This window comes from Dendrobates tinctorius, unplaced genomic scaffold (genome assembly GCF_039654945.1).
Source record: "Dendrobates tinctorius isolate UK_male_01 unplaced genomic scaffold, ASM3965494v1 ptg000254l, whole genome shotgun sequence".
Classification (NCBI taxonomy): domain Eukaryota; kingdom Metazoa; phylum Chordata; class Amphibia; order Anura; family Dendrobatidae; genus Dendrobates; species Dendrobates tinctorius.
In genome coordinates this window covers 9,196,315-9,221,173 of record NW_027361921.1, presented here as the reverse complement: position 1 = coordinate 9,221,173, position 24,859 = coordinate 9,196,315, and the positions used below count along the sequence as shown (strand labels likewise).

General features: G+C 45.4%; 1 protein-coding gene across 8 annotated transcripts in view; it reads left to right on the top strand.

Annotated features, from left to right (window-relative positions):
* Positions 1-24,859, top strand: part of TNRC18 (trinucleotide repeat containing 18) — a 753,175-nt gene that overhangs the window by 299,198 nt on the left and 429,118 nt on the right. For all 8 annotated transcript variants that reach the window (XM_073558135.1, XM_073558139.1, XM_073558141.1 and 5 more), the window contains one exon: positions 8,282-8,418. In XM_073558135.1, the coding sequence (XP_073414236.1) occupies positions 8,282-8,418 (137 nt within the window). The remainder of the gene's footprint in view (positions 1-8,281; positions 8,419-24,859) is intronic.

Below are 24,859 nucleotides of genomic sequence, written 5' to 3'. Positions count from 1 at the left end.
CATAACCTCAAGCAGGGAAATGTACCTCACAGAAGCAGCTGTCATCCCCTTCTGTGTTGTCTGTATGCACCCTTATAAATGACTTGTGCTCCCCCCCAGATGGGAGCTGTGGTATGTGCGGGCTCTGCATGGTCAGACACAGCCATTACACAGTACACAGCAGGGGCACATTTATAAGATTATCGCAGCACATTAATATGGGAACATTTGTTTCTTTTAAAGTACAGTGAATGGGCAGCTTCCCAACCCAGAAAGAATGAGCAGGGTTTCCAAACCCTGAAACTGTTAAAAGAAGTGATATAGTAAGGGTTATCAATGTGCACTATGGTCATTTTATAGGCGTTTTAGCGGTGCTTTTTCCTGAAAAAGCTGACGTGTGTACCTATCCTTATAGTGGGAAAAGAAGCGGTTTTCATTTTTGTGCCCTGGTGTTCTAAAATTCTGCAAAGCAGTTGTGGCTTGATAATGCTTACCATGGTTTTAAATGACTTCCTTAAAGGGATTTTTTTCTAATTTTTTTTATTGTGTATTAATTATTGATTATATAATTATTTTAAAAGGGAACCAGTCTTGTGAAAAAAACATTATTAACCTGTAGGTATGGGGCTAATCTACAAGTTAATAGTACTCTGAACCTGTCTGATGCCTTCTTTCAGTCATGCGGGTGACACTAGCACATTTCCAGTCACTGCTCTGTTTGAGCGATGTCTGTAACCATGCCTCCAGCACAGACTGACAGCTGGCATTAATGTTGAGCAATCTGTCAGTCAGAGCTAGAGGTGCAGATACAGCCACACTGTCTATACACAGAAATACCTGTATCGGCGCCCTCATCATGACTGAGACCCACGCTGCCGAGAGGAAGTGAACTATTACTCACGGCAGAGTTCTGGTTTAAGTGGACGCTTTGAGCAGGTTCAGAAGGCAATTAAACTGTAGATTAACCCCATATCTGCAGGTTAATAGCATTTTCCACATGACAGGTTCCCTTTAACCCCTTCCTGACATGCGCCGTACATGTACGGTGCTGTGGAAGCTGCATTCCCGCAAAGCACTGTATATCTATGGCGCCGCTTTTTCCAGTCACCACACTGCATTGCGTGGTCACTGGGTTAAGATGGCTGCTGTCCCTGACAGCAGACCATCCATGCACATCACCCCGGGAGTCTGTACCACTCCCCCGCGTCGGTGATCGCTGCTCTTGGCTGGTTAGCTCTGACTAGCCAATCACAGCAATGTGTCATTAAAGTTTTGAAAAAATAAACAAGCATGTGACATGCTGTGATCGGTGTTGTGTGACACAGCACCAATCACAGCCGTCACAATGGGTTGGGTGATCTCAATGTCACCTCTTGTGATTAACCATCCCACTCCCTTATCTACATGTCACCGGCTAGTATTTCCCTAAAGCTCTGAGTGAGTAGAATACTGCTGCCTTTCAACAGTTTAATATGCTACACAGTAAAATGGAACGGCACCATACTCCCGAAGAGATATAGTTGAAATCTTGTCTGGCGAAGTCGCTGAGATGAAGAATGCAGCATTGATATAAAGCTCAGCCCATGGCTGCTGGAGGCTGAAGTGTTGCCTGCTTGTCTTGTGAGTGCGGGCATAGCATAACCTGTCTTCTTGGGAGGAATCTGCCACTGAATCCTTCACGGCTTTGCATACATGGCTACTTATCCAGCAGTAAATATGTGGAGATCAAAGATCTTGGACCACTACATTCTGATTTTTTTTTTTTTTTGTTTTATTTACATATAGCTGAAGAGCCCAGCGCTACCCGGGCATAGTAACTAACTACGGTTAGTTATAACAAATTATAATGAATATATATATATATATATATATATATATATATATATATATATACACACATGTAGATCGGGAGCAGCTCTCAGTTATGAAATATATTAGTTAAATAACCTTCATATGTAAATACAGTTGGGAACAATTGTTCTATAAAGGGAATTTGTCAGAAGGATCAACTCTCCTAAGCCATCTATGTAGGAATGTAGGTCACAGAAAGCTGAATAAAATCTGTGAACCAATGTCTTATTCCAGAGAAAATTCCTTTTTTCTTATATGTAAATGACCTCTTCCAGGCTCTGGGGAGGACACTGCCTGGAAGATAACTCAGCCTCCAGAGCTTGTTTTACATGAAGTGGAGTTATCAGTATGAGACATGTAACTAACACAGAGCAGGATAAATTTAAATTGATGTTCCTGCAAACACATGTTTTGCAATTCTCACAGCTCAGCTGTATTGCAACAATATTACAACCCTGTCTGCCTGTGAGCTGGAAGCTGAAACTGTGAGGAACAAGCAGATGTGTCAGTTATAATTAGTCACAGCTCTGCAGTGAGAGCAGATAGCGGCCATCACACTGGTAACGTCCCCTTCATGTAAAATAATCTCTGGAGGCAGAGTTATCTTCCAGGCAGTGTCCTCCACATAGGCTGGAAAGAAGTCATTTACAAAGTGATAAAAGATGATCTCTTGGCAACAAGACATCTGATATGATACAGGTATCATACAGGTATCAGTCTATTCAGCAGTCTACAACCTTTATGCCCACATTAATAGTTTAAATAGATCAAATGTGGTGACAGATTCTCTTTAATCCATAACCTCCTTTAAAAGGAACCTGTCAGTAAGATTGTGCACAATAACGTACACACACAGTCAAGTCGGCACCGTTATACTGATTAAAATGATGCCTGAGTGATGAAATCCATCTTGTGGTTGTTTAATCTTTATTAGTAATTTTGAGTTAATGATATGCTCGTGCTCTGGGGCGGCCTGTGGGGGGGTCTTCATGTGGTGCTCAGCTTATTTCATCATTTGCACCTGCGCTGCGACATAATCACATGTGTAATCTGCATATACAGTAAGTATTCTTTTTGATGGTTTCCATAGATTCCTAAAAGAAAAAAAGGAGCAGCTTGATTTGATAGATGCTACTACACAGGCTCCGGCGGTGCCATCTTGGAGAAGGCATTTTTTTTTTTTTTTTCAAAATGGCCTGCGCAGTAGCAGCTATCGGATCGCCAATAGCTGCTACTGCGCAAGTGTGGTCGGCGCCATTTTCAAAATAATTTTTTTGTGTAAATCTATGAATACCATCAAAAATAATACTTACTGTATTTTTTGGACTATAAGACGCACTGTTTTCCTCCCAAAATGTGGAGGAAAATGGGGGGTACTTTTTACTGTCCAGATGTATCGGCTCTGGCTGTGATGGGGAGTTGGGGGCAGCGGTTTCGGCGGAGCAGCGAGTCACAGAGGCAGGAGCTGGCAGCTCCGGCTAACTCCTGTGCCCGCTGCAAAAGAAAAATTAATATGCACTGCATTCCACGCCCATGGGCGTGGAGGGCAATGAATATTTTTCTTTCTGGCATCGTGGTATGATGGCCCCATCCCATTGCTGGTATTATTGGTCCCATCCTTATTCTGGTATGATTGGCCCCATCCCGTTGTTGGTATGATTGGTCCCATCCTTATTCTGGAATGATTGTCCCCATCCCCTTCCTGGAATGATTGGTCCCAAACTAATTCTTTTATGATTGGCCCCATCCCGTTCCTGGTATGCATGGCCCCATCAGAAAAGATTATAAAAAAAAATTACACTTGCCTTCCTCTGCTCCATCGCAGTGTCCTTCTCTGGTGCCAGCAGCTGCTTAATGCTTGTAAGCAGCACATGGCAGGGACGTCATTTGCTGCTTGCAAGCCAAATGGTAGCTGCCGGAATACTCACGGGACTGTTGATTGGAGTTCGCGTTGAGTATTAATTTCCCTTCAGTAGCTCGCAGTATCAGCTGCCGGCTTCCTGCTGCTGCCGGTGGTCACGTGTGCCGATACTTAAAGGGAATCTGTCACCTATTTTTTGACATATAAGATGCGGCCACCGCTATCAGGGGATTATCTACAGCATTCTGTAATGCTGTAGATAAGTCCACGATGTAACCTGAAAGAGAAGAAAAACGAGTAAGATTATACTCACCCAGGGTCTGTCCAGGTCCGGTCCGATGGGTGTCGCGGTCCGGGTCCGGCGCCTCCCATCTTCTAGCGATGACGTCCTCTTCTTTGCTTCCCGTCGCGGCTCCGGCGCCGGCGTACTGCTCTGCCCTGTTGAGGGTGGAGCAGAGTACTGCAGTGCGCAGGCACCGGACCAGGTCAGAGAGGTCCGGCGGCTGCGCACTGCAGTACTCTGCTCTGCCCTCAACAGGGCAGAGCAGTTCGCCTGTGCCGGAGGCGCGACGGAAAGCAAAGAAGGGGACGTCATCACTAGAAGAAGGGAAGCGCCGGACCGCAACTCCCATTGGACCCGGTCCACCCCTGGGTGAGTGTAATCGAACTCATTTTTCTTCTCTTTCAGTTTACATTGGAGGCTAGTCTACAGCATTACAGAATGCTGTAGATAAGCCACTGATGGCGGTGGCCGCATCTTATATGCCAAAAAATAGGTGACAGATTCCCTTTAAGAGAATTGAATATTCTGAATATTTCTATTAAGTATTGGCACACGTGACCACCGGTAGCAGCAGGAAGCCGGTGGCTGACACTACGCGCTACTGAAGAGGAATGAATACTCACTGCTCTCTTCAATGAACAGTCCCGGTGAGTATTCCGGCAGCTGTGCTCTGCGTGTGAGCAGCGCATGACGTCCCTGCCATGGGCTGCTTACAAGCATTAAAGGGAATCTGTCACCCCTTTTTTCTAATAATTCTGTAATGCTGTAGATAAGCCCCCAATGTTACCTGAAAGATGAGAAAAAGGAGGTAGATTATACTCACCGGGGGGCGGTCCGGTCTTGGTCCGATGGATGTTGCGGTCCGGCGTCTCCCATCTTCATACGATGTCGTCCTCTTCTTTCCTTCCTGTTGTGGCTCCTGCGCAGGCGCACTGCTCTACCCTATTGAGGGCAGAGCAGAATACTGCAGTGCGTAGGCGCTGGACCTCTCCCGACGCCTGCGCACTGCAGGACTCTGCTCTGCCCTCAACAGGGCAGAGCAGTGCGCCTGCGCAGGAGGCACGACAGGAAGGAAAGAAGAGGACGGCATTGTATGAAGATGGGAGGCGTTGGACCGGACGGCGACACACATCGGACCAGACCAGACGCCGGGGTGAGTATAATCAAACGCTTTTTTTTTTTCTTATCTTTCAGGTTACATTGGGGACTTATCTACAGCATTACATGTTGGTGCCTGCAGCTCATATTCGAAAAAGGAGGTGACAGATTCCCTTTAAGCAGCTGCTGGTAACAGAGCAGGACGCTGCGAGGGAGCGGAGGAAGGCAAGTATTATGGTTTTTGTTTTTTTTTAATCTTTTCTGATGGGTCCATGCATACCAGTATATAGATGGGGCCATGTATACCAGGATATAGATGGGGCCTTGCATACCAGGATATGGATGGGGCCATGCATACCTGGATCGGGATGGGGCCAATCATGCCAGGATAAGTATGGGGGCATGCATACTAGGACTGGGATGGGGCCAATCATACCAGGATAAGGATGGGGCCATGCATACCAGGACTGGAATGGGGGCCATGCATACCAGGACTGGGATGGTGGCCAATCATACCAGGTTAGGGATGGGGGCCAATCATACCAGGTTAAGGATGGGGCCCTGCATACCCTGATATGGAAGGGGCCATGCATAGTTGAACAAGATAAGGACCCTGCATACTAGTATAGGGATGAGTGTGATCATTCCTGCCAGGATAAGGATGTTGGAGACCATTCCTACCAGGAAAGGGATGAGGGGGGCCATGCATACCAGGCTAGGGATGAGGAGCCATGCATACCAGGATAGGGATGAGAGGGGGCATGCATACGAGGATAGGGATGAGAGGCCATGTGTATTAGGATGGGGATGAGGGGACCATATTTACCAGGATAGGGATGAGGGGACCATAATTACCAGGATAAGGGTACAGAATTGACCAGATTTTTTGCTCCTAGGTTTTTTTTCCTCTAATTTCCGCCTCTAAAACCTAGGTGCGTCTTATAGTCCGGTGTGTCTTATAGTCTGAAAAATATGGTAAATGCAAATTACACATGCGATCATGGTGCAGCACAGGCCCCGCCGCTGGCACCTACCTGCAGAAGGGCATTTTTTAAAAATACCGTATATACTTGTGTATAAGCCAACCCCCCTATTTTGCCATAAAAAAACTGGGAAAACGTATTGATTCATGTATAAGCCAAGGGTTAATGGTGGTCCAAGAAGATGCTCCATAGATAAAAAAAAACCCCTGTATGCTGCTGCACAAGGGTTAATGCTGGCCCAAGAAGATGCTCCATAAATACCCCCCATATGCTGCTGCACAAGGGTTAATGTTGCCCCATAAGATGCTCCATAGATACCCCCCATAATATGCTGCTGCACAAGGGTTAATGCTGCTCCATAAATACCCCCCATAATCTGTTGCTGCACAAGGATTAATGCTGCTCCATAAATACCCCCATAATATGCTGCTGCACAAGGGTTAATGCTGCCCCATAAGAAGCTCCATAAATACCCCTATATGCTGCCGCACAAAGGTTAATGCTGCCCCATAAGATGCTCCATAAATACCTCCTATATGTTGCCGCACAAAGGTTAATGCTGCCCCGTAAGATGCTCTATAAATACCCCCCATATGCTGCTGCACAAGGGTTAATGCTGCCCCATAAGATGCTCCATAAATACCCCCCATAATATGCTGCTGCACAAGGGTTAATGCTGCCCCATAAGATGCTCCATAAATACCTCTTAGGCCTGTTTCACATTTTCGTTTGTTGCCATCAGTCAAAATCCGCCGTTTTGCAAAAAAAAACGGATCCATCATTTTTTTTTTTTTGGCGGATCCGTTTTTTTTCCATTGACTTGCATTAGTGGCGGATTTTGACTGACGGTCGTCCGTTGCATCCGTTTTTTGACGGATCCGTGAGAAATGTAGCGGTTCCCGGGCGGACGAGACGGACTGAAACGTTGTTTTGGCTTGACGGTCCGCTATTTTTAAGTGCGCATGCCCGGAAGATTTGCTCCGGGAAACATTTTAACCCTGAAATACCGTCCTGGAAGCGGCAAAATATCTATCTCTCTTTCCACCACTAGCTGATAATGCGGATCCATAAAAAAAAAAAAAAAAAAAACGGATCCGGTGGCCTCCGTTTGTGCCACACCGGAAACGGATCCATTTTTTCACATTCTGACGGATTTACACTGACGTCAAAAAACGGAAATGTGAAAAAGGCCTTATTTGCTGCTGCTGCAATTTAAAAAAAAAAATTACATACTCTCCTCTCCGTCGCTGGGGGCTAGGTACCCCGGTGTCCTGAGCCCCCAGCACTGGCGATATTTACCGTTCCCCGTTCTATCGCCGTTTACTGCTATGTCTCCCGGGTCTCTGCAGTGACGTTCAGCAGAGGACGCACACTGACTACGTCATCGCGCCCTCTGACCTCAATGTCACAGCAGGAGGACCCGGAGACACAGCGGTGCACGGCGATGGAACGGGACAGGTGAATATTGCTCTGCCCCTGTCATACTCACCCCCTCCTGGCGCACGGTCTTCTCTGCAGCCCCTGCTTCTCCCTCGGTCGGCTTCTTCCTGCCTTCAGCGGTCACGTGGTAGCGCTCATTAAGCTCATGAATATGCGCATATTCATGAGTTTAATGAGCGGTACCACGTGACCGCTAAAAGCAGGCAGAAGACGACTGAGGGAGAAGCAGGGACTGCAGAGACGTGCCAGGAGGTGTGAGTATGGTCTCCAACACCTCCGCTCCCCCTCCCCCGGTATACGACTCGCGTATAACCGGGGGGGGGGGGGGAGAAGAGAGACTTTAAGCCCCAAAAAATGGGCTGCAAATCTTGGCTTATACGCGAGTATATACGGTATATATAATATTCAGTATGTAAAATAGGGGGCACGTCAGTGAGGGATCAGTGACTTGACAGAAGCCATACATATTACAGATGAATACCTAATCGGAGTACCATATGAAGACCCCCCACAGCCCCACACCGGAGCACGAGCATATCATTAACTCAAAACTGAAGGTAAAGATTGACAAAAAACCACAAGAAAGATGTCCTCAACCAAGGTATCATTGTAATTAGTATAACAGCTCTGATCGATTTGACAGTTTTGTAGGTTACTCGGCACAATCCTGCTGACAAGTTCCCTTTAACATATTGCCTTTTTCTTCTATTTAGATCAGCTCAATGTTATTTAATTTGAAACACAAAAAAAAATTTTATTTTAATTTTTTTAAATTTTTTTATGCAGCATTTTTCCATTGCATCTACTATTGAGGACATGGATACAGTGGAACTTGACTGTAGGTTAAGGCTAGTGGAGCTGCAGAGGCAATACAAGGAAAAGCAAAGGGAACTTGCAAAACTGCAAAGGAAGCAAGATTCTGAGTAAGTGCCATTTTTTTTTTTAAATAAACTACAATGGGATTTGATATGCAGATTTTTCAGCATTATTTCAGAACAGAAAGAAATACAGCTTGTGTAGATTTTTGGTTGCTCTTTGGCTGTGTGCCCACGTAGCGTTTCTTAAGCGTTTCTGCAGTGCTTTTTGACAAGCGATTCTGCTGCAGAAACGCTTAAGAAAAGCATCCAATTGATGTGTAACCCCTTAACGACCGCCGATACGCCTTTTAACGGCGGTAATTAAGGGTACTAAAACCACAGCGCCGTTAATTCACGGCGCTGTGATTTAAGTAAATAGCGCCCCCCAGTGTCGGATTTTCTCCGGGGTCTCGGCTGCCAGGGGTAGCCGAGACCCCAGAGAACATGAATCGGTCGGTTTTTACCGACCCCCGCTTTTGCGATTGCCGTTATTAACCCAATAACGGCGACCGCAAAAAAAAAAAAGCCGCGATTTTACATTTAATTTCTCTCTCCTCTGATGTGATCGCACATCAGAGGAGAGAGAAATAGGGTCCCCGATCCCCCCCCCCGGTACCTCTCCGTGGCCCTCCGTCCCCTCCCGGTGGTCCCACGTCCCGCCGGCATCCTCCGATGGGCGCCGCCATCTTGAAAGTGGCGGGCGCATGCGCAGTGCGCCCGCCGGGAATCTGCCGGCTCCGGCGGGCAGATTCCATTCATTATTTTGATCACTATGATAAACGATCATAGTGATCAAAATAAAAAAAATAGTACATCACCCCCCCCCGTTTATCACTCCCTTATATAGGCCAATATAATGAAATAAAGAAAATATTTTTTTTTTTCAGTTTTCCATTAGGGTTAGGGGTAGGGCTAGGGTTAGGGTTGGGCTAGGGTTAGGGTTGGGCTAGGGTTAGGGTTGGGCTAGGGTGAGGGTTGGGCTAGGGTTAGGGTTGGGCTAGGGTTAGGGTTGGGCTAGGGTTAGGGTTGGGCTAGGGTTAGGGTTGGGCTAGGGTTAGGGTTGGGCTAGGGTTAGGGTTGGGCTAGGGTTAGGGTTGGGCTAGGGTTATGGCTAGGGTTAGGGTTATGGCTAGGGTTAGGGTTATGGCTAGGGTTAGGGCTAGGGCTAGGGTTAGGGCTAGGGCTAGGGTTGGGCTAGGGTTAGGGCTAGGGTTGGGCTAGGGTTAGGGTTGTGCTAGGGCTAGGGCTGGGCTAGAGTTAGGGCTCCGGTCGCGACTAGGGTTAGAATTAGGGTTAGGGGGAACTAGAATTAGGGTTAGAATTAGGATTAGGGTTGGGATTAGAGTTAGGGTTGGGGTTAGGGTTAGGGTTGGGATTAGGGTTAGGGGTGTGTTGGGGTTAGGGTTGGAGCAAGAATTGAGGGGTTTCCACTATTTGCCAACTTTGGGGGTCTCAAAATTGGGGTCTAAAAACAATCACTTTTGTGGAAATAAAAAAAGACTTTTTATTTTCACGGCACTGCGTTTATAAACTTTTGTGAAGCGCTTGGGGGTTCAAAGTGCTCACCACACATCTAGATAAGTTCCTTAGGGGGTCTAATTTCCAAAATGGGGTCACTTGTGGGGGGTTTCCACTGTTTAGGCCCATCAGGGGCTCTGCAAGCGCAACATGATGCCCGCAGACCATTCCATCAAAGTCTGCATTCCAAAATGGCACTCCTTCCCTTCCGAGCTCTCCCATGCGCCCAAACAGTGGTTCCCCCCCACATATGGGGTATCGGCGTACTCAGGACAAATCGCATAACAACTGTGCGGGTATGATTTCTCCTGTTACCCTTGTAAAAATAAAAATTTGGGGGCGAAAATATCATTTTTGTGGAAAAAAATAGATTTCTTATTTTCACGGCTCTACGTTATAAACTTCTGTGAAGCCCTTGGGGGTTCAAAGTGCTCACCACACATCTAGATAAGTTCCTTAATGGGTCTAGTTTCCAAAATGGGGTCACTTGTTGGAGGTTTCAACTGTTTAGGCACATTAAGGGCTCTCCGAACGCAACATGGCATCTGATCTCAATTCCAGCCAATTCTGCATTGAAAAAGTCAAACGGCGCTCCATCCCTTGCGAGCTCTGCCGTGTGCTGAAAAAGTGGTTTACCCCCACATATAGGGTATCAGCGTATTCAGGAGAAATTGTGCAACAAATTTTGTTGTTGATTTTCTCTTTTAACACTTGTGAAAATAAAAAAAATTGGTTCTGAAGTAAATTTTTTGCAAAAAAAAGTTAAATGTTAATTTTTTCCTTCCACATTGCTTTAGTTCCTGTGAAGCACTTAAAGGGTTAATAAACTTCTTGAATGTGGTTTTGAGCACCTTGAGGGGTCTAGTGTTTAGAATGGTGCCACTTTGGGGTATTTTCTGTCATGTACACCCCTCAAAATGACTTTAAATATGATGTGGTCCCTAAAAAAAATGGTTTTGTAAATTTTGTTGAAAAAATGAAAACTCGCTGGTCAACTTTTAACCCTTATAACTTCCTAACAAAAAAAAATTTTGCTTCCAAAATTGTGCTGATGTAAAGTAGACATGTGGGAAATGTTATTTATTAAGAAATTTGTGTGACACATCTCTCTGATTTGAGGCCATAAAAATTTAAAGTTTTAAAATTGCAAAATTTTCAAAATTTTCGCCATATTTCCGTTTTTTTCATAAATAAACACAAGACTTATCGAAGAAATTTTACCACTAACATGAAGTACAATATGTCACGAAAAAACAATCTTAGAATCAGCGGGATCCATTAAAGCGTTCCAGAGTTATAACCTCATAAAGGGACAGTAGTCAGAATTGTAAAAATTGGCCTAGTCATTAAGCTGCAAACTGGCTCTGTCGCTAAGGGGTTAATGAAAAACGCACATGTTGAGCCAATGGTGCGTTTTTAACCGATGGGGAAATGCTTAGTGATTAAAAATGCAGCATGTTCATTAACTTTGCGGAATCGCACGTGATTCCGCATACCATCAATTATATTGGCAAAAACGCTTAGGAAAACGCTTGACAAACGCTTACAAAAGCGCGTCAAAAAGCACATGCGTTTTCCCGGGAACAGGGTGTGTGATTCTGCTCAGGTTCATTCTGCTTCAGAATCGCTACGTGGGCACATAGCAGGAGAAAGCGCAAATAGGATCTTATCTGATGAACGGGGTATGAACAGTGCTAAAATTCTACTCACCTGGTATAGGATGGGTAAATCGCATGTGCCAGTCAGCTGCCACACATCCACAGGCCAAACCAGTGACCGCAGAAACATATGAATTAAAAGAGCTGTATATCATCCCCTGAGGAAGAAGTGATTTTCACTTTGAAATGCGTTGGGAATAGAGTTAAGCGACTTTGGTCGGATCGGGTTTCATGAAACAAAATTTGAGTCGGATGAAACTGGTCCAACTAGGGCAAAAAAAGTCGGAGTTTCGTCCGAAACCCGACACCAATGCAAGTCAATGGGGAATAAAAGTCAGCATTGAGTGGATGACATTCATCCACTCAATGCCGACTTTTATTCCCCATTGACTTGCATTGGGGTCGGGTTTCGGACGAAACTCCGACTTTTTTTTTTGCCCTAGTCGGACCAGTTTCATCCGACTCAAATTTTGTTTCATGAAACCCGATCCGACCAAAGTCGCTCAACTCTAGTTGGGAATATGAATAAAACAGCAATCTTTTGATGTACAAGCGAATGTGTGTCATATTAGGCAGCACCTAAAATCCACAAACGGCTCTTTTAATTCATATAAATCTTCTGGAAAACATACCTTGCCTGCTTAAATTCTGTATTTTTCTATTACCATTGTCAGCTATGATTCAAAAAAGAAAGAAAACAGTTCAATTAGCTAAGAACAGAAATAATAATAGACAATGTATACTGTCAGGATTGTAACAAATTAGTAAATGACCAACTAATTCCCAAAATGTATTTTACCTGGCCATGTTGATGTGCTAATTATTCAATGTATTTGGCTGCATGCCACTCTAGTTCTAGCTGATAGGTTGAAGAAGCTCATATACCCATCATTTAATCACATATTGAATAATAAATACAGGAAAAGTTTTGTAACCTTATCGTTTTTAACTACTAGTTAGAAATTTAACCCCCTAGTGACAGAGCCAGTTTGCAGCTTAAAGGGGTGGTCCAGGCTTTTCACATAATCTCAGTGTGTATTTGGGATGCAGAATGCTGACAATAAGTAATTTACCTTCTGTCACCAGTTTGCAGCGTTTGCTAGATATAATCTCTTGCTTGTAAGAAAAACGTCCAGGGGGAGGTGTTCTTGCATTGAAATGGGAATTGGTCGTTTCCTCCTACTCTACTAAAACCATGCCCTCTATAGCAACAACCCCACCCTCCATAGCAACAGGCCTTCCCCGACCACATGAACAAGCCTATCCCTCTTCACACAGTAACAAATCCTCCCCCTCTAGCAGCCTCAGTGCAGAGAGCAGACCACCCAGCTGCTCCTCCCCCAGACACACGCTGAACAGTGATCTATGGAAAGTGAAACTATTGAGGAGGAAAAGACCACTTCTCATTTCAATGCCAGAACACACCCCCCCTGGACGTTTTTATTACAAGCAAGAGCTGATATCTAGCAAACGCTGCAAACTGGCCACAGAAGGTAAATTACTTATTGTCAACATTCTGCAGCCCAGATATGCACTGAGATTATGTGAAAAGCCCGGAGAACCCCTTTAATGACCAGGCCAACTTTTACAATTCTGACCACTGTCACTTTATGAGGTTATAACTCTTGAACGCTTTAATAGATCCCGCTGATTCTGAGACTGTTTTTCGCGACACATTTTGCTTCATGTTAGTGGTAAAATTTCTTCGATATGTCTTGTGTTTATTTATGAAAAAAACGGAAATATGGCGAAAATTTTGCAATTTTAAAACTTTTTAATGCCCTTAAACCAGAGAGATGTGTCACACAAATTTCTTAAATAACATTTGCCACATGTCTACTTTTACATCAGCACAATTTTGGAAGCAAAATTGATAGGAAGTTATAAGGGCTACAAGTTGACCAACGATTTCTCATTTTTACAAAAAAATTTACAAAATCATTTGTTTTAGAGACCACATCATATTTAAAGTCATTTTGAGGGGTGTACATGACAGAAAATACCCAAAAGTGACACCATTCTCAAAAATAAACCCCTCAAGGTGCTCAAAACCACATTCAAGAAGTTTATTAACCCTTTACGTGCGTCACAGGAACTAAAGCAATGTGGAAGGAAAAAAATTAACATTTAACTTTTTTTGCAAAAAATTTACTTCAGAACCAATTTTTTTTATATTCACAAGTAGAGTTGAGCGACTTTGGTCGGATCGGGTTTCGTGAAACCCGAATGAAACAAAATAAGTTTCAGATGAAACTCGTCCGACTAGAGCAAAAAAAGTCGGAGTTTCGTCCGACTTTTATTTCCCATTGACTTGCATTGGGGTCGGGTTTCGGACGAAACTCCGACTTTGTTTTGCTCTAGTCGGACGAGTTTCATCTGAAACTTATTTTGTTTCATTCGGGTTTCACGAAACCCGATCCGACCAAAGTCGCTCAACTCTATTCACAAGTGTTAAAAGAGAAAATGAACCACAAAATTTGTTGTGCAATTTCTCCTGAATACGCCGATACCCCACATGTGGGGGTAAACCACTTTTTCAGTGCACGGCAGAGCTCGCAAGGAAGGAGCGCCGTTTGACTTTTTCAACGTAGAATTGTTTGGAATTGAGATCGAATGCCGTGTTGCATTCAGAGAGCCCCTGATGTTCCTAAACAGTGGAAACTCCCAACAAGTGACCCCATTTTGGAAACTAGACCCCTTAAGGCACTTATCTAGATGTGTGGTGAGCACTTTGAACCTTCAAGTGCTTCACAGAAGTTTATAACGTAGGTCCGTGAAAATAAAAAAATCACTTTTTTTCCCCAAAAATGATGTTTTCACCCCCAAATTTTTATTTTTACAAGGGTATCAGGAGAAATCATGCCCCACAGTTGTTGTGCGATTTGTCCTGAGTATGCTGATACCCCATATGTGGGGGTAAAGCACTGTTTGGGCGCACGGCAGAGCTCGGAAGAGAAGTAGTACCGTTTGACTTTTTCAATGCAGAATTGGCTGGAATTGAGATTGGACGCCATGTCGCTTTTGGAGAGCCCCTGATGTGCCTAAACAGTGAAAAAAACCCACTAGTGACACCATTTTGGAAACTAGACTCTTTAAGGAACTTTTTCCATTCACCCATGACAGCACCACATGAGAGAGGGATCCGCCCCACCAGGACAGGAACCTACTGAAACACAAGGGGCGGCACCTCTCCGCCGCTTCAGTTGGGTTCCTGTCCTGGAACGGGATCCCAGTCTGACAGCGGCGGTGCCTGTCATGGATGAAGATGACGGCCGGCGGTCGCAGGGGGGAGGGGTACCGCTCACTGGATCACTCACCGGAGGCATCTATAAAAAAGAGAGCAGGGAGCAGGACGACCAGGTGTGACAATGGAGTCTCAGGAGGAGCGTTCACCGTCTCCAGTGTCTCTGCCTCCGTCGCAGACCTCTGCACGCAAGCATGGGAGCCGTTCAAGCGGCAAGAGCAGCAGCCGCCCGAGCCATAGATCGAGGGATTCCTCGAGGTCAAGAGAGCGCAGGCCGCATGCTCCAACACAGCCTCCGAGTCCGGTAACCGACTTTTGGGTGGTGAGTGATCTCCGTGAATGTTAGACCAATATTAATAGGGTCCCTCTTGTGTGTTATTTTTTCCTTAGGGAAAAGGCAAAAAATCAGTGAGCAAAAGAAATAATAGAGAGTGTGCTATATGCCAGAGCCCCCTAGCAAAAGACTGGCAAAAGGACCTTTGCGCCAGCTGTATCCAGCGGACTATGGCGGAGGAGGTGCCGAGCCTGGCAACTAACCTCTGATCAGTCATAAGGTCCGAGGTAGAAGGGTCCCTTAAAATATTGTTAAAGAAAAAAGTAGGAGAGTCTCCCCAAGTTCTTCATCAGGCTCTTCCTCGTCTGAATATCAGATTGAACACGGATCTTCTCCTCCTCGGATAGTGATACGGGGGGCAGGCCATGTTTCCCAGTAGAGGATACAGATGCTATCCTTAAGGCCATTAGGACAACCATGGGCCTACAGGAGGAGAAAGTAACTAAATCCCTAGAGGACGTAATGTTTGGGGGGTTGCAGGAAAGGAAAAAGCGCACCTTTCCGGTCAATGACAAAATCCAAGCACTCATTGAAAGAGAGTGGAGGAAGCCTGAAAGATCGGGTAGTCTTCCCTCCTCCTCAAAAAGGAGATATCCCTTTGAGCCTAAAGATACAGACATCTGGGACAAGGTCCCAAAAATTGATGCGGCAGTATCCAGATCATCAAAAAAGTCGGCCCTGCCCCTAGAAGACTCAGGAGTGCTGAGAGATCCGCTAGATAAGAAAGCAGACTCCTACCTAAGACATACATGGGAAGCAGCGGCAGGGGGCCTGAAACCGGCAATAGCTGGCACCTGCACAGCCCGATCCTTAATGATCTGGTTACAGCAGCTGGAAGAAAAACTCACATCCAAGGTGTCAAGGGAAAAAATTTTGGGAGAAATGTATCTGCTACACGGAGCAGCCACCTTTTTGGCTGACACCTCTGCCGATTCCATGAGGTTGACTGCGAGGGCAGCGGGGCTATCAAACGCCGCAAGGCGGGCATTATGGCTTAAAGGCTGTCCAGGAGATATACAGTCAAAAGCTAAATTATGCTCTCTGCCGTGTGATGGACAATTTCTTTTCGGAAAAAATTTAGACTACATCCTCAAAAAAGCTGGGGATAGGAAGAAGGGCTTCCCCAGATTTATGGGAGATCAAAGAAGGCCGCCCTTTCGGAGGGCAAAATTTAATAGAGGCCGTCCCCCGGGGGATCGGAAAAGATGGGAGGACAAAAGAAAGAATCCGGATTCATGTTTGGAGGAGCCACTTCATCCGCAAAAAAGTCCCCTCAATGACGGCAATGTCCCTGTGGGGGGGGAGACTGATGCGCTTTTATCAGGAATGGGAAAATATATCTTCCAACACTTGGATTTTAAACATCATCAAAAAAGGCCTAAAATTTCCTTTTTTTCAACGGCCGAGAGCATCGTTTGTGGTGACCCCCGTCAGGAAAGGGTTAGAAGAGCAGTCGGCCCTAGAAGCAGAGATCCTAGGTCTGCTGGACAAACATGTTCTGATCGAGGTTCCAAGCGAACAGGAAAGGAGGGGTTTCTACTCGCCCCTCTTCCTAATAAAAAAAACGGATCATTCATTCAGAACGATTATAAATCTCAGAGGCCTCAACCAATGGATAGAAAACCAGACTTTCAAAGTGGAGTCAGTCGCTTCGGCCATAAAGCTGTTACACGACAATTGCTTTATGGCCATAGTCGACTTAAAGGATGCCTATTACCACATCCCGATCCATCCAGAGTACCAGAAGTACTTAAGGGTAGCTCTCTACATCCAGGGCAACCTCAGACATTTTCAGTTCAGAGCTCTCCCATTCGTCATATTCATAGCCCCGAGAGTGTTTACGAAGGTAGTAACAGAGATGACAGCCTTCCTCCGAATCCACAACACAATTATAATACCCTACTTAGACGATTTTCTAATTGTGGGCAACTCGGAACGTCACTGCGTAGAACAAGTGGAAAGGGTAACAGAGTCCCTGCAGAGACTGGGCTGGATGGTAAATATCAAGAAGTCAAGGCTAAAACCCCTAAAAAGACAAACATTTTTGGGATTCATCTTGAACTCGGAACAGCAAATTTGTCTCTTACCAGATGCAAAGGTGGAAAAGGTGAGGAATATGACCTTGGCAGCAATAGACCAACCTCACACGACCCTGAGAGGGGCAATGTCCTTACTAGGCACTCTGACAGCCTGTATCCCAGCGGTCAGTTGGGTACAATTTCATACCCGTCAACTGCAAGCAGAGATCCTATCAGCACAGAAATTGCTAAGAGGGCATTTAGAAGGAAGGCTGAAACTTTCCAGAAAAGTCAAAAACTCTCTCAGATGGTGGCTGGACAGAACAAACCTAGCAGCAGGTACATTGTGGCACAGGCCAGTATCCAACGTGTTTCTAACGGACGCAAGCTCCTCAGGGTGGGGAGCATACCTGAGAGGACAGGCAGCCCAGGGGTCCTGGGGATGCCAAGAACAAAACGCATCCTCCAACCTAAAAGAATTAAGGGCAGTAAACAAAGCCCTAAGGACATTCATCCCCAGTCTAGAAGGTCGCAATGTCCGGATCATGTCGGACAACAGAGTGACAGTGGCTTATATCAACCACCAGGGAGGGACAAGGTCACACTCCCTAATGAGCGAAACCAGCGAGATCTTTCGCAGAGCGGAACGACACCTACACTCTCTAACGGCCTTACACATCAGAGGGGCAGAGAACATACAGGTGATTTTCTAAGCCGCAACACGTTAAGACAGGGAGAATGGGCCCTAAATCACTTAGTGTTCCAAAAGATAGTACAACTCTGGGGAGAGCCAGTAATAGACCTCTTTGCCAAGAAAAGCAACAGGCAGGTAAAGAGATTCTGTTCATTGAACCCAAAAGAAGACCCATGGACAGTAGACGCATTGCAAATTCCGTGGAACTTCAAACTGAGTTACGCCTTTCTCCTGATAGCTCTAATCCCGGCGGTAGTGAAGAAAATAAGAGTGGATCAGGCCAGAGTGATCTTGATAGCCCCCTTCTGGCCAAAAAGGCTCTGGTTTTCGCTACTACAGATGATGTCCCTCTCAGACCCATGGGTGCTGCCAGAAATTCCAGACCTGCTAACTTAGGGTCCGGTATTCCACAAGCAAGTCAAGGGGTTCCATCTGACGGCGTGGAATTTGAGAGGTCACTTTTAAAAAGTAGGGGGTTCTCCCCGGGGTTGGTGGCTACACTGATGTAAAGTAGAAAGCCAGTAACAACCAATATATACGGTAGGACATGGAATAAGTTTCTGCAGTTCCTAGGAAAACCGTTAGATCAAGAACCCCCGATCAAGGCTATCTTAGAGTTCTTGCAGGCAGGACTACAACTAGGCCTAGCGGTAAACACACTCAAAGTACAAGTTTCAACACTAGGCGCTCTATATAACTGTAATATAGCAGCAAACAGATGGGTAGCTAGATTCATTAAATCCTGCCACAGGTCTAGACCAATCCCCTTGCCAAAAATAGCTCCCTGGGATCTAAACCTGGTGTTAGAAGCTCTTACGAAGGAGCCATTTGAACCTGTCCAGCAAATACCAGTGAAATACCTTACCCTAAAAACCATTATTTTAGTGGCCCTTACATCGGCACGTAGAGTGAGTGACTTGCAGGCCCTCTCAGTTAACCCACCTTATACCCAGGTGTACCAAGACAGGGTTGTCCTAAAAACAGACCCTGCTTATTTAACGAAAGTTGTAACAGATTTCCATCGTAGCCAGGAAATTGTCCTCCCCTCCTTCTGTGACAATCCAAAAAACTCGGGTGAGGAGAAATTCCATAATCTAGACGTCAAAAGAGCCCTCTTAGAGTACATATCAGTGACTAGCCAGTGGAGGAGGTCCCAGTCCCTATTTGTAGCCTTCCAGGGTGCCAGGAAGGGTTGCAGAGTATCAAAAGGGACTATTGCCAGATGGATTAGGGAGTAGAGTTGAGCGACTTTGGTCGGATCGGGTTTCGTGAAACCCGAATGAAACAAAATAAGTTTCAGATGAAACTCGTCCGACTAGAGCAAAACAAAGTCGGAGTTTCGTCCGACTTTTATTTCCCATTGACTTGCATTGGGGTCGGGTTTCGGACGAAACTCCGACTTTGTTTTGCTCTAGTCGGACGAGTTTCATCTGAAACTTATTTTGTTTCATTCGGGTTTCACGAAACCCGATCCGACCAAAGTCGCTCAACTCTATTAGGGAGTCCATTAGTGTAGCCTACTCAGCTAGTGGCGTTCCGATTCCTGACGGCATCAAGGCTCATTCCACCAGAGCCGTGGCGACCTCCTGGGCTGAAAAAGCAGAGGTATCAATTGAGCAAATTTGTAAGGCCGCTACCTGGGCCTCACCCTCAATTTTCTTTAAACACTATAGATTAAATCTATCCTCCTCTGCTGACTTAACCTTTGGTAGAAGGGTGCTGCAAGCGGTGGTCCCTCCCTAAGGTGTTTCGAATCTCCAAAAATCTCTCAGGTGGTGATGTCATGGGTGAAGGGAAAACCACCATGGTTACTTACCGGTAGCCGGTTTTTCTGGAACCCATGACAGCACCCGTATATTCCCCCCTTTTTCACCGTATGGGTGTGCACAATAGTCGGGTGCATTTGTGTGATGTGGTGATGGATAAACGTGTAACTAACCGGGAAGTCCTCTCAATGGGAGGGGTGCCGCCCCTTATGTTTCAGTAGGTTCCTGTCCTGGCGGGGCGGATCCCGCTCTCATGTGGTGCTGTCATGGGTTTCGGAAAAACCGGCTACCGGTAAGTAACCATGGTGGTATCTAGATGTGTGGTGAGCACTTTGAACCCACAAGTGCTTCACAGAAGTTTATAACGCAGAGCAGTGAAAATAAAAAATAACTTTTTTTTCCTCAAAAATGATTTTTTAGCCCGCTATGTTCTATTTTCTCAAGGGTAACAGTAGAAATTGGACCACAAAAGTTGTTGTGCAATTTGTCCTGAGTATGTTGACACCCCATATGTGGGGGGGAACCACTGTTTGGGCGCATGGGAGGGCGCGGAAGGGAAGGAGTGCCATTTTGGAATGCAGACTTTGATGGAATGGTCTGCAGGTGTCATGTTGCGTTTGCAGAGCCCCTGATGTGCCTAAACAGTATAAACCCCCCCACAAGTGACCCCATTTTGAAAATTAGACCCCCCAAGGAGCTTATCTAGATGTGTGGTGAGCACTTTGAACCCCCAAGTGCTTCACAGAAGTTTATAATGCAGAGCCGTAAAAGTAAAGTCTTTTTTATTTCCACAAAAGTGATTTTTTAGCCACCAATTTTTAGACCCCCAAAGTTGGTAAATAGTGGAAACCCCTCAATTCTTGCTCCAACCCAACCCCAACACACCCCTAACCCTAATCCCATCCCTAATCCTAATTCTAACCCTAATCGGCCCTAACCCTAATTCTAGCCCTAGCCCTAACCCTAATTCCATCCCTAACCCTAATTCTGATCCTAATTCTAACCCTAATTCTAACCCTAGCCCTAACCCTAATGGAAAAATGAAAAAAAAAAATATTTTCTTTGTTTCATTATGTTTGCCTAACTAAGAGGGTGATAAACGGGGGGTTATTTACTATTTTTTAATTTTGATCACTATGATAGTTTATCATAGTGATCAAAATGAATGAATGGAATCTGCCAGCCGGAGCCTGCAGATGCCCGGCGGGCGAACTGCGCATGCGCCCGCCATTTTCTTCCAGATCCAAGATGGCGGCACCCACCGGAGGACGCCGGCGGCACACAGGACCACCGGGAGAGGACCCTGGACCACTGAGAGGTACCTGGGGGGGGGGGGACGGGAACCTTATTTCTCTTTCCTCTGATGTGCAATCACATGGATCCCGGCTTTTTTTTTTTTTTTTTGCGGTCGCCGTTATAGGGTTAATAACGGAGATCGCAAAAGCGGGGTCGGTAAAAACCGTCCCGATTCATGTTCTCTGGGGTCTCGGCTACTCCCGGCAGCTGAGACCCCGAAGAAAATCAGACACTGGGGGACACTATTTACTTACTCCACAGCGCCGTGAATTAACGGCGCTGTGGTTTAAGTACCCTTAACTACCGCCGTTAAAAGGCGTATCGGCAGTCGTTAAGGGGTTAAAAATAACTTGATTGATGTGTTTGTGTATGTATGTATATATATATATATGTGTGTGTGTGTGTATGTGTGTGTGTGTATATATAAAAACTTCCTTTTCACCCCCATTGGGGTGGTCTTTTTTGGCCTTTCTCATTCTCTGGTCCTCTACCAGAGGCTTGGGAGAGTGAGGCTTCTGCGCAGGATCTTCGTTGTTCCCAGTATTGCGCTTTTCTGGGCAGAGAGCTCAGATGTTTCTCCTGGGATCTGTTGTAGTCATTATTCCAACTTAGAGGTCACTGCTCCAAGTGCTCCTATCACCACTGGAATCACTGTTGCTTTCACCTTCCACATCTTCTGTTCTCCTTTGAGGCCCTGGTATTTCTCCAGCTTCTCATATTCCTTCTTTCTGATGTTGCTGTCACTTGGCACTGCCACATCTGTTATCATTGCTGTCTTCTGATCCTTGTGTCTGCTATCACAATGTCTGGTTGGTTAGCCAACACCAGCTTATCCGTCTGTATCATGAAGTCCTACAGGATTTTTGCCCTTTCATTCTCCACCACTTTCTCTGGGGTCTCGCACCTGGACTTAGGGGGGCTTAGCCCATATGCTGCACAGATGTTCCTATATACAATCCCCGCTACTTGGTTGTGGCGTTCAGTATACGCTGTTCCTGCTTGCATTTTGCATCCTGCCACTATGTGTTGGATGGTTTCTGAGGTTTCTTTGCACAGTTTGCACCTTGGGTCTTGTCTTGTGTGGTAGATTCCTGCTTCTATGGATCTCAGATTAGGTCATGTTTCTATTTTTTGGCATTTGCTGTTTTTCACTGGGAAGGTGTTGCTTTTAATATAATGAAATAAATTAGTTTTTTAAATGGATTATATGTTTACAATTCTATAGATCTGGTACTTAGTGCTATGATTAGTGCCTCCGTACTGTCTCGGAGTCCAGCTTTCTCCAGCCATTGGTAGGATTTCTCCATGTCAGCCACCTCCATTATCTGTCGATGGTACATCCCATGCAGCGGCTTGTCTTGCCATGGCGCTTCATGTTCCTTTTCTTTCCAGGTGTGTTTTTGCTTCCTTAGGCATTCTCTCAGCATCTCATCTTCTGGCACCATTCTTCTGATGTATTCCTGGATATTTCTTGTTTCATCCGAGATGGTGGCTTGGATGCTTATCAAGCCTTGACCACCCTCCTTTCTGTTGGTATACAATTTTTGGGTGTTAGACTTAGGGTGAAGTCCTCCATGCATTGTGAGGAGCTTTCGTGTCTTCACATCTGCAGCTTCCATCTCTTCTTTTGGCCAGCACACAATTGCAGCAGGGTATATGATAACTGTCAGGGCATATGTATTGATGGCGCAGATTTTATTCTTTCCATTGAGCTGGCTCTTCATGACCTGTCTTACCTTTTGATGGTATTTGGATATTACCGCTTTCCTTGCCTTCTCATCATTGTTACCGCATCCCTGTGTGATGCCGAGGTACTTGTAGCATATCTGTACATCTGCTATGTGTCCTGCTGGGAATTCCACTCCATCACTCTTGACTACCTTGCCTCTCTTTATTACCAATCGGCCACATTTCTCCAGTCCGAACGACATCCCAATGTCTTCACTGTAGCTCCTTGTCAGGTGGATCAGTGAATTGATGTCTCGTTCGTTTTTCGCATACAGCTTGATGTCATCCATGTAGAGGAGGTGGCTGATGGTGCTTCCACTCTTGAACTTGTATCCATAGCCAGACTCTGTAATTGTCTGACTGAGGAGGTTCAAGCCTATGCAGAACAGCAATGGGGGGACAGTGTATCACCTTGGTATATGCCGCATTTGATGGCCACTTGTGCTAGTTGTCTTGAGTTGACTTCCAATGTTGTTCTCCATTGCCCCATTGAGTTTCTGAGGAAGGTTCTTAATTTCCTGTTGACATTGTAGAGAGCCAAGCATTTACAGATCCATGTGTGTGGCATTGAGTCATATGCTTTCATGTAGTCAATCCAGGCGTGTGCTGAGACTGGTCTGTCTGGATCTTGAGTCTTGAGCGACTGGTCTATCTACTAGGAGCTGGTGCTTAGAGCCTCTGGTGTCGGTCCCAATACCTTTCTGAGCTGGATTCATGTACTGGTTCATATGGTTTCGTAGCTTGGTGGCTATGATGCCTGACAGGAGATTCCATGTTGTTGTAAGGCAGGTTATTGGACGGTAATTGGATGGAACTGTTCCTTTATGAAGATCCTTCATAATCAGCACTGTTCTTCCTTGTGTTAGCCAGACTGGGTAGTGGCCTGCTTTTAGCAGTTGGTTCATCTGCTTTGCCATGCGTTCATGTACCGCTGTTAATTTCTTTCGCCAGTAGGTGTGGATCATGTCTGGGCCAGGTGCTGTCCAGCTCTTCATGTTCTTGACCCTTTGTTGGATGTCTGCTTCTGTAATGGTGACTGGTTCTTGCTCTATGTGATTGCTGTATTTCATTCTTAGATCTTGCAGCCACATTGCACTGGTGCACTGGTTGTGTGTTTTTTCCTTCTCCTATATGTTCTTCCAGTATTGTTCAGTATCTGCTAATGGTGGAGTTGCAGCCTCTCTGCTGTTACTCTGTAGTTGGGAGTACACTTTGGATGGTTTTCTGGAGAACAGGGCATTTATCATCTTGTCCTCAGCTTCTCTAGTGTATCTCCATAGGGCCTCACTTGGGGTCAGGCCTTTGTACTTGTCCAGGTTGGTCTTATTCTTGATCTTTACACCTTTCTGTATTTCTGTTAGTTGGCTGACTTACCTTCATGTCACCTTGATCTTTGTTTCCAGCCTTCTTTTCCAAGGGCGGCACGTACTTCTGTTGTTCTTGCTAGTTGCATAGCCAAATATTTCCATGATTGCTGAGGCAGTAGTGTAGATCAGTTCATTAGTTTGATTTATGGTGCTGGTAGGTATTGATGCATATGCTCTATTGGCATCTTCTAGCTTCTGTCTGGTGGTGTTTCTTTGCTGAGCCTTGGCAGTCAATCTCTGGTATTGATGGTATTTAGTTTATCTAAGATCTTCTGTTTCAGATCACCTGCAGTGCTCTTTAATTGGATCAGGATTGTGTCTGGATCTTCATGGGGTTGCATGTTGTTCTTCCATGTATTCATGTAGGGTGGATCTGCAGTGCAGTTGATCCATCTCAAGTTGTGATAATAGCTTTCTCTTTATAATATTGAAATGTTGGGTGACTAGTTGTTTCTCAGTCAGTGGACATGCAGGTCTGATATCCACCCTGAGTTTCTTCATACGCTTTATATATTCTCTCTTAATTGGCCTGCTGTTATAGTAGCATGTCATCAGATCCAGGTTCTGTTGCCTTGTCCATGAATGGTTTGTTATATATATTGATATATTGTGATGTAGCGTTGTCATTTGGGTAGGGGATACTCGCTTGGCAGCCAATAAATCACATTCGGCACAGGTTTTCCATAACACCAAAACAGTCCATGCGGTTTATTCATGCCTCATAAACCACAGCAGCAACATAAAGTTCATATACTCAGCATAGCGTTCATGACATAGCTTCCCTCTGTTAGCAATGTCCAGTAATCAGGCTCTTAAGCGTCATCATTATCTCACCCACGTCAGGGTTTCCTCATGGCTGTTGCTCCACGCTTCAGACATCCACT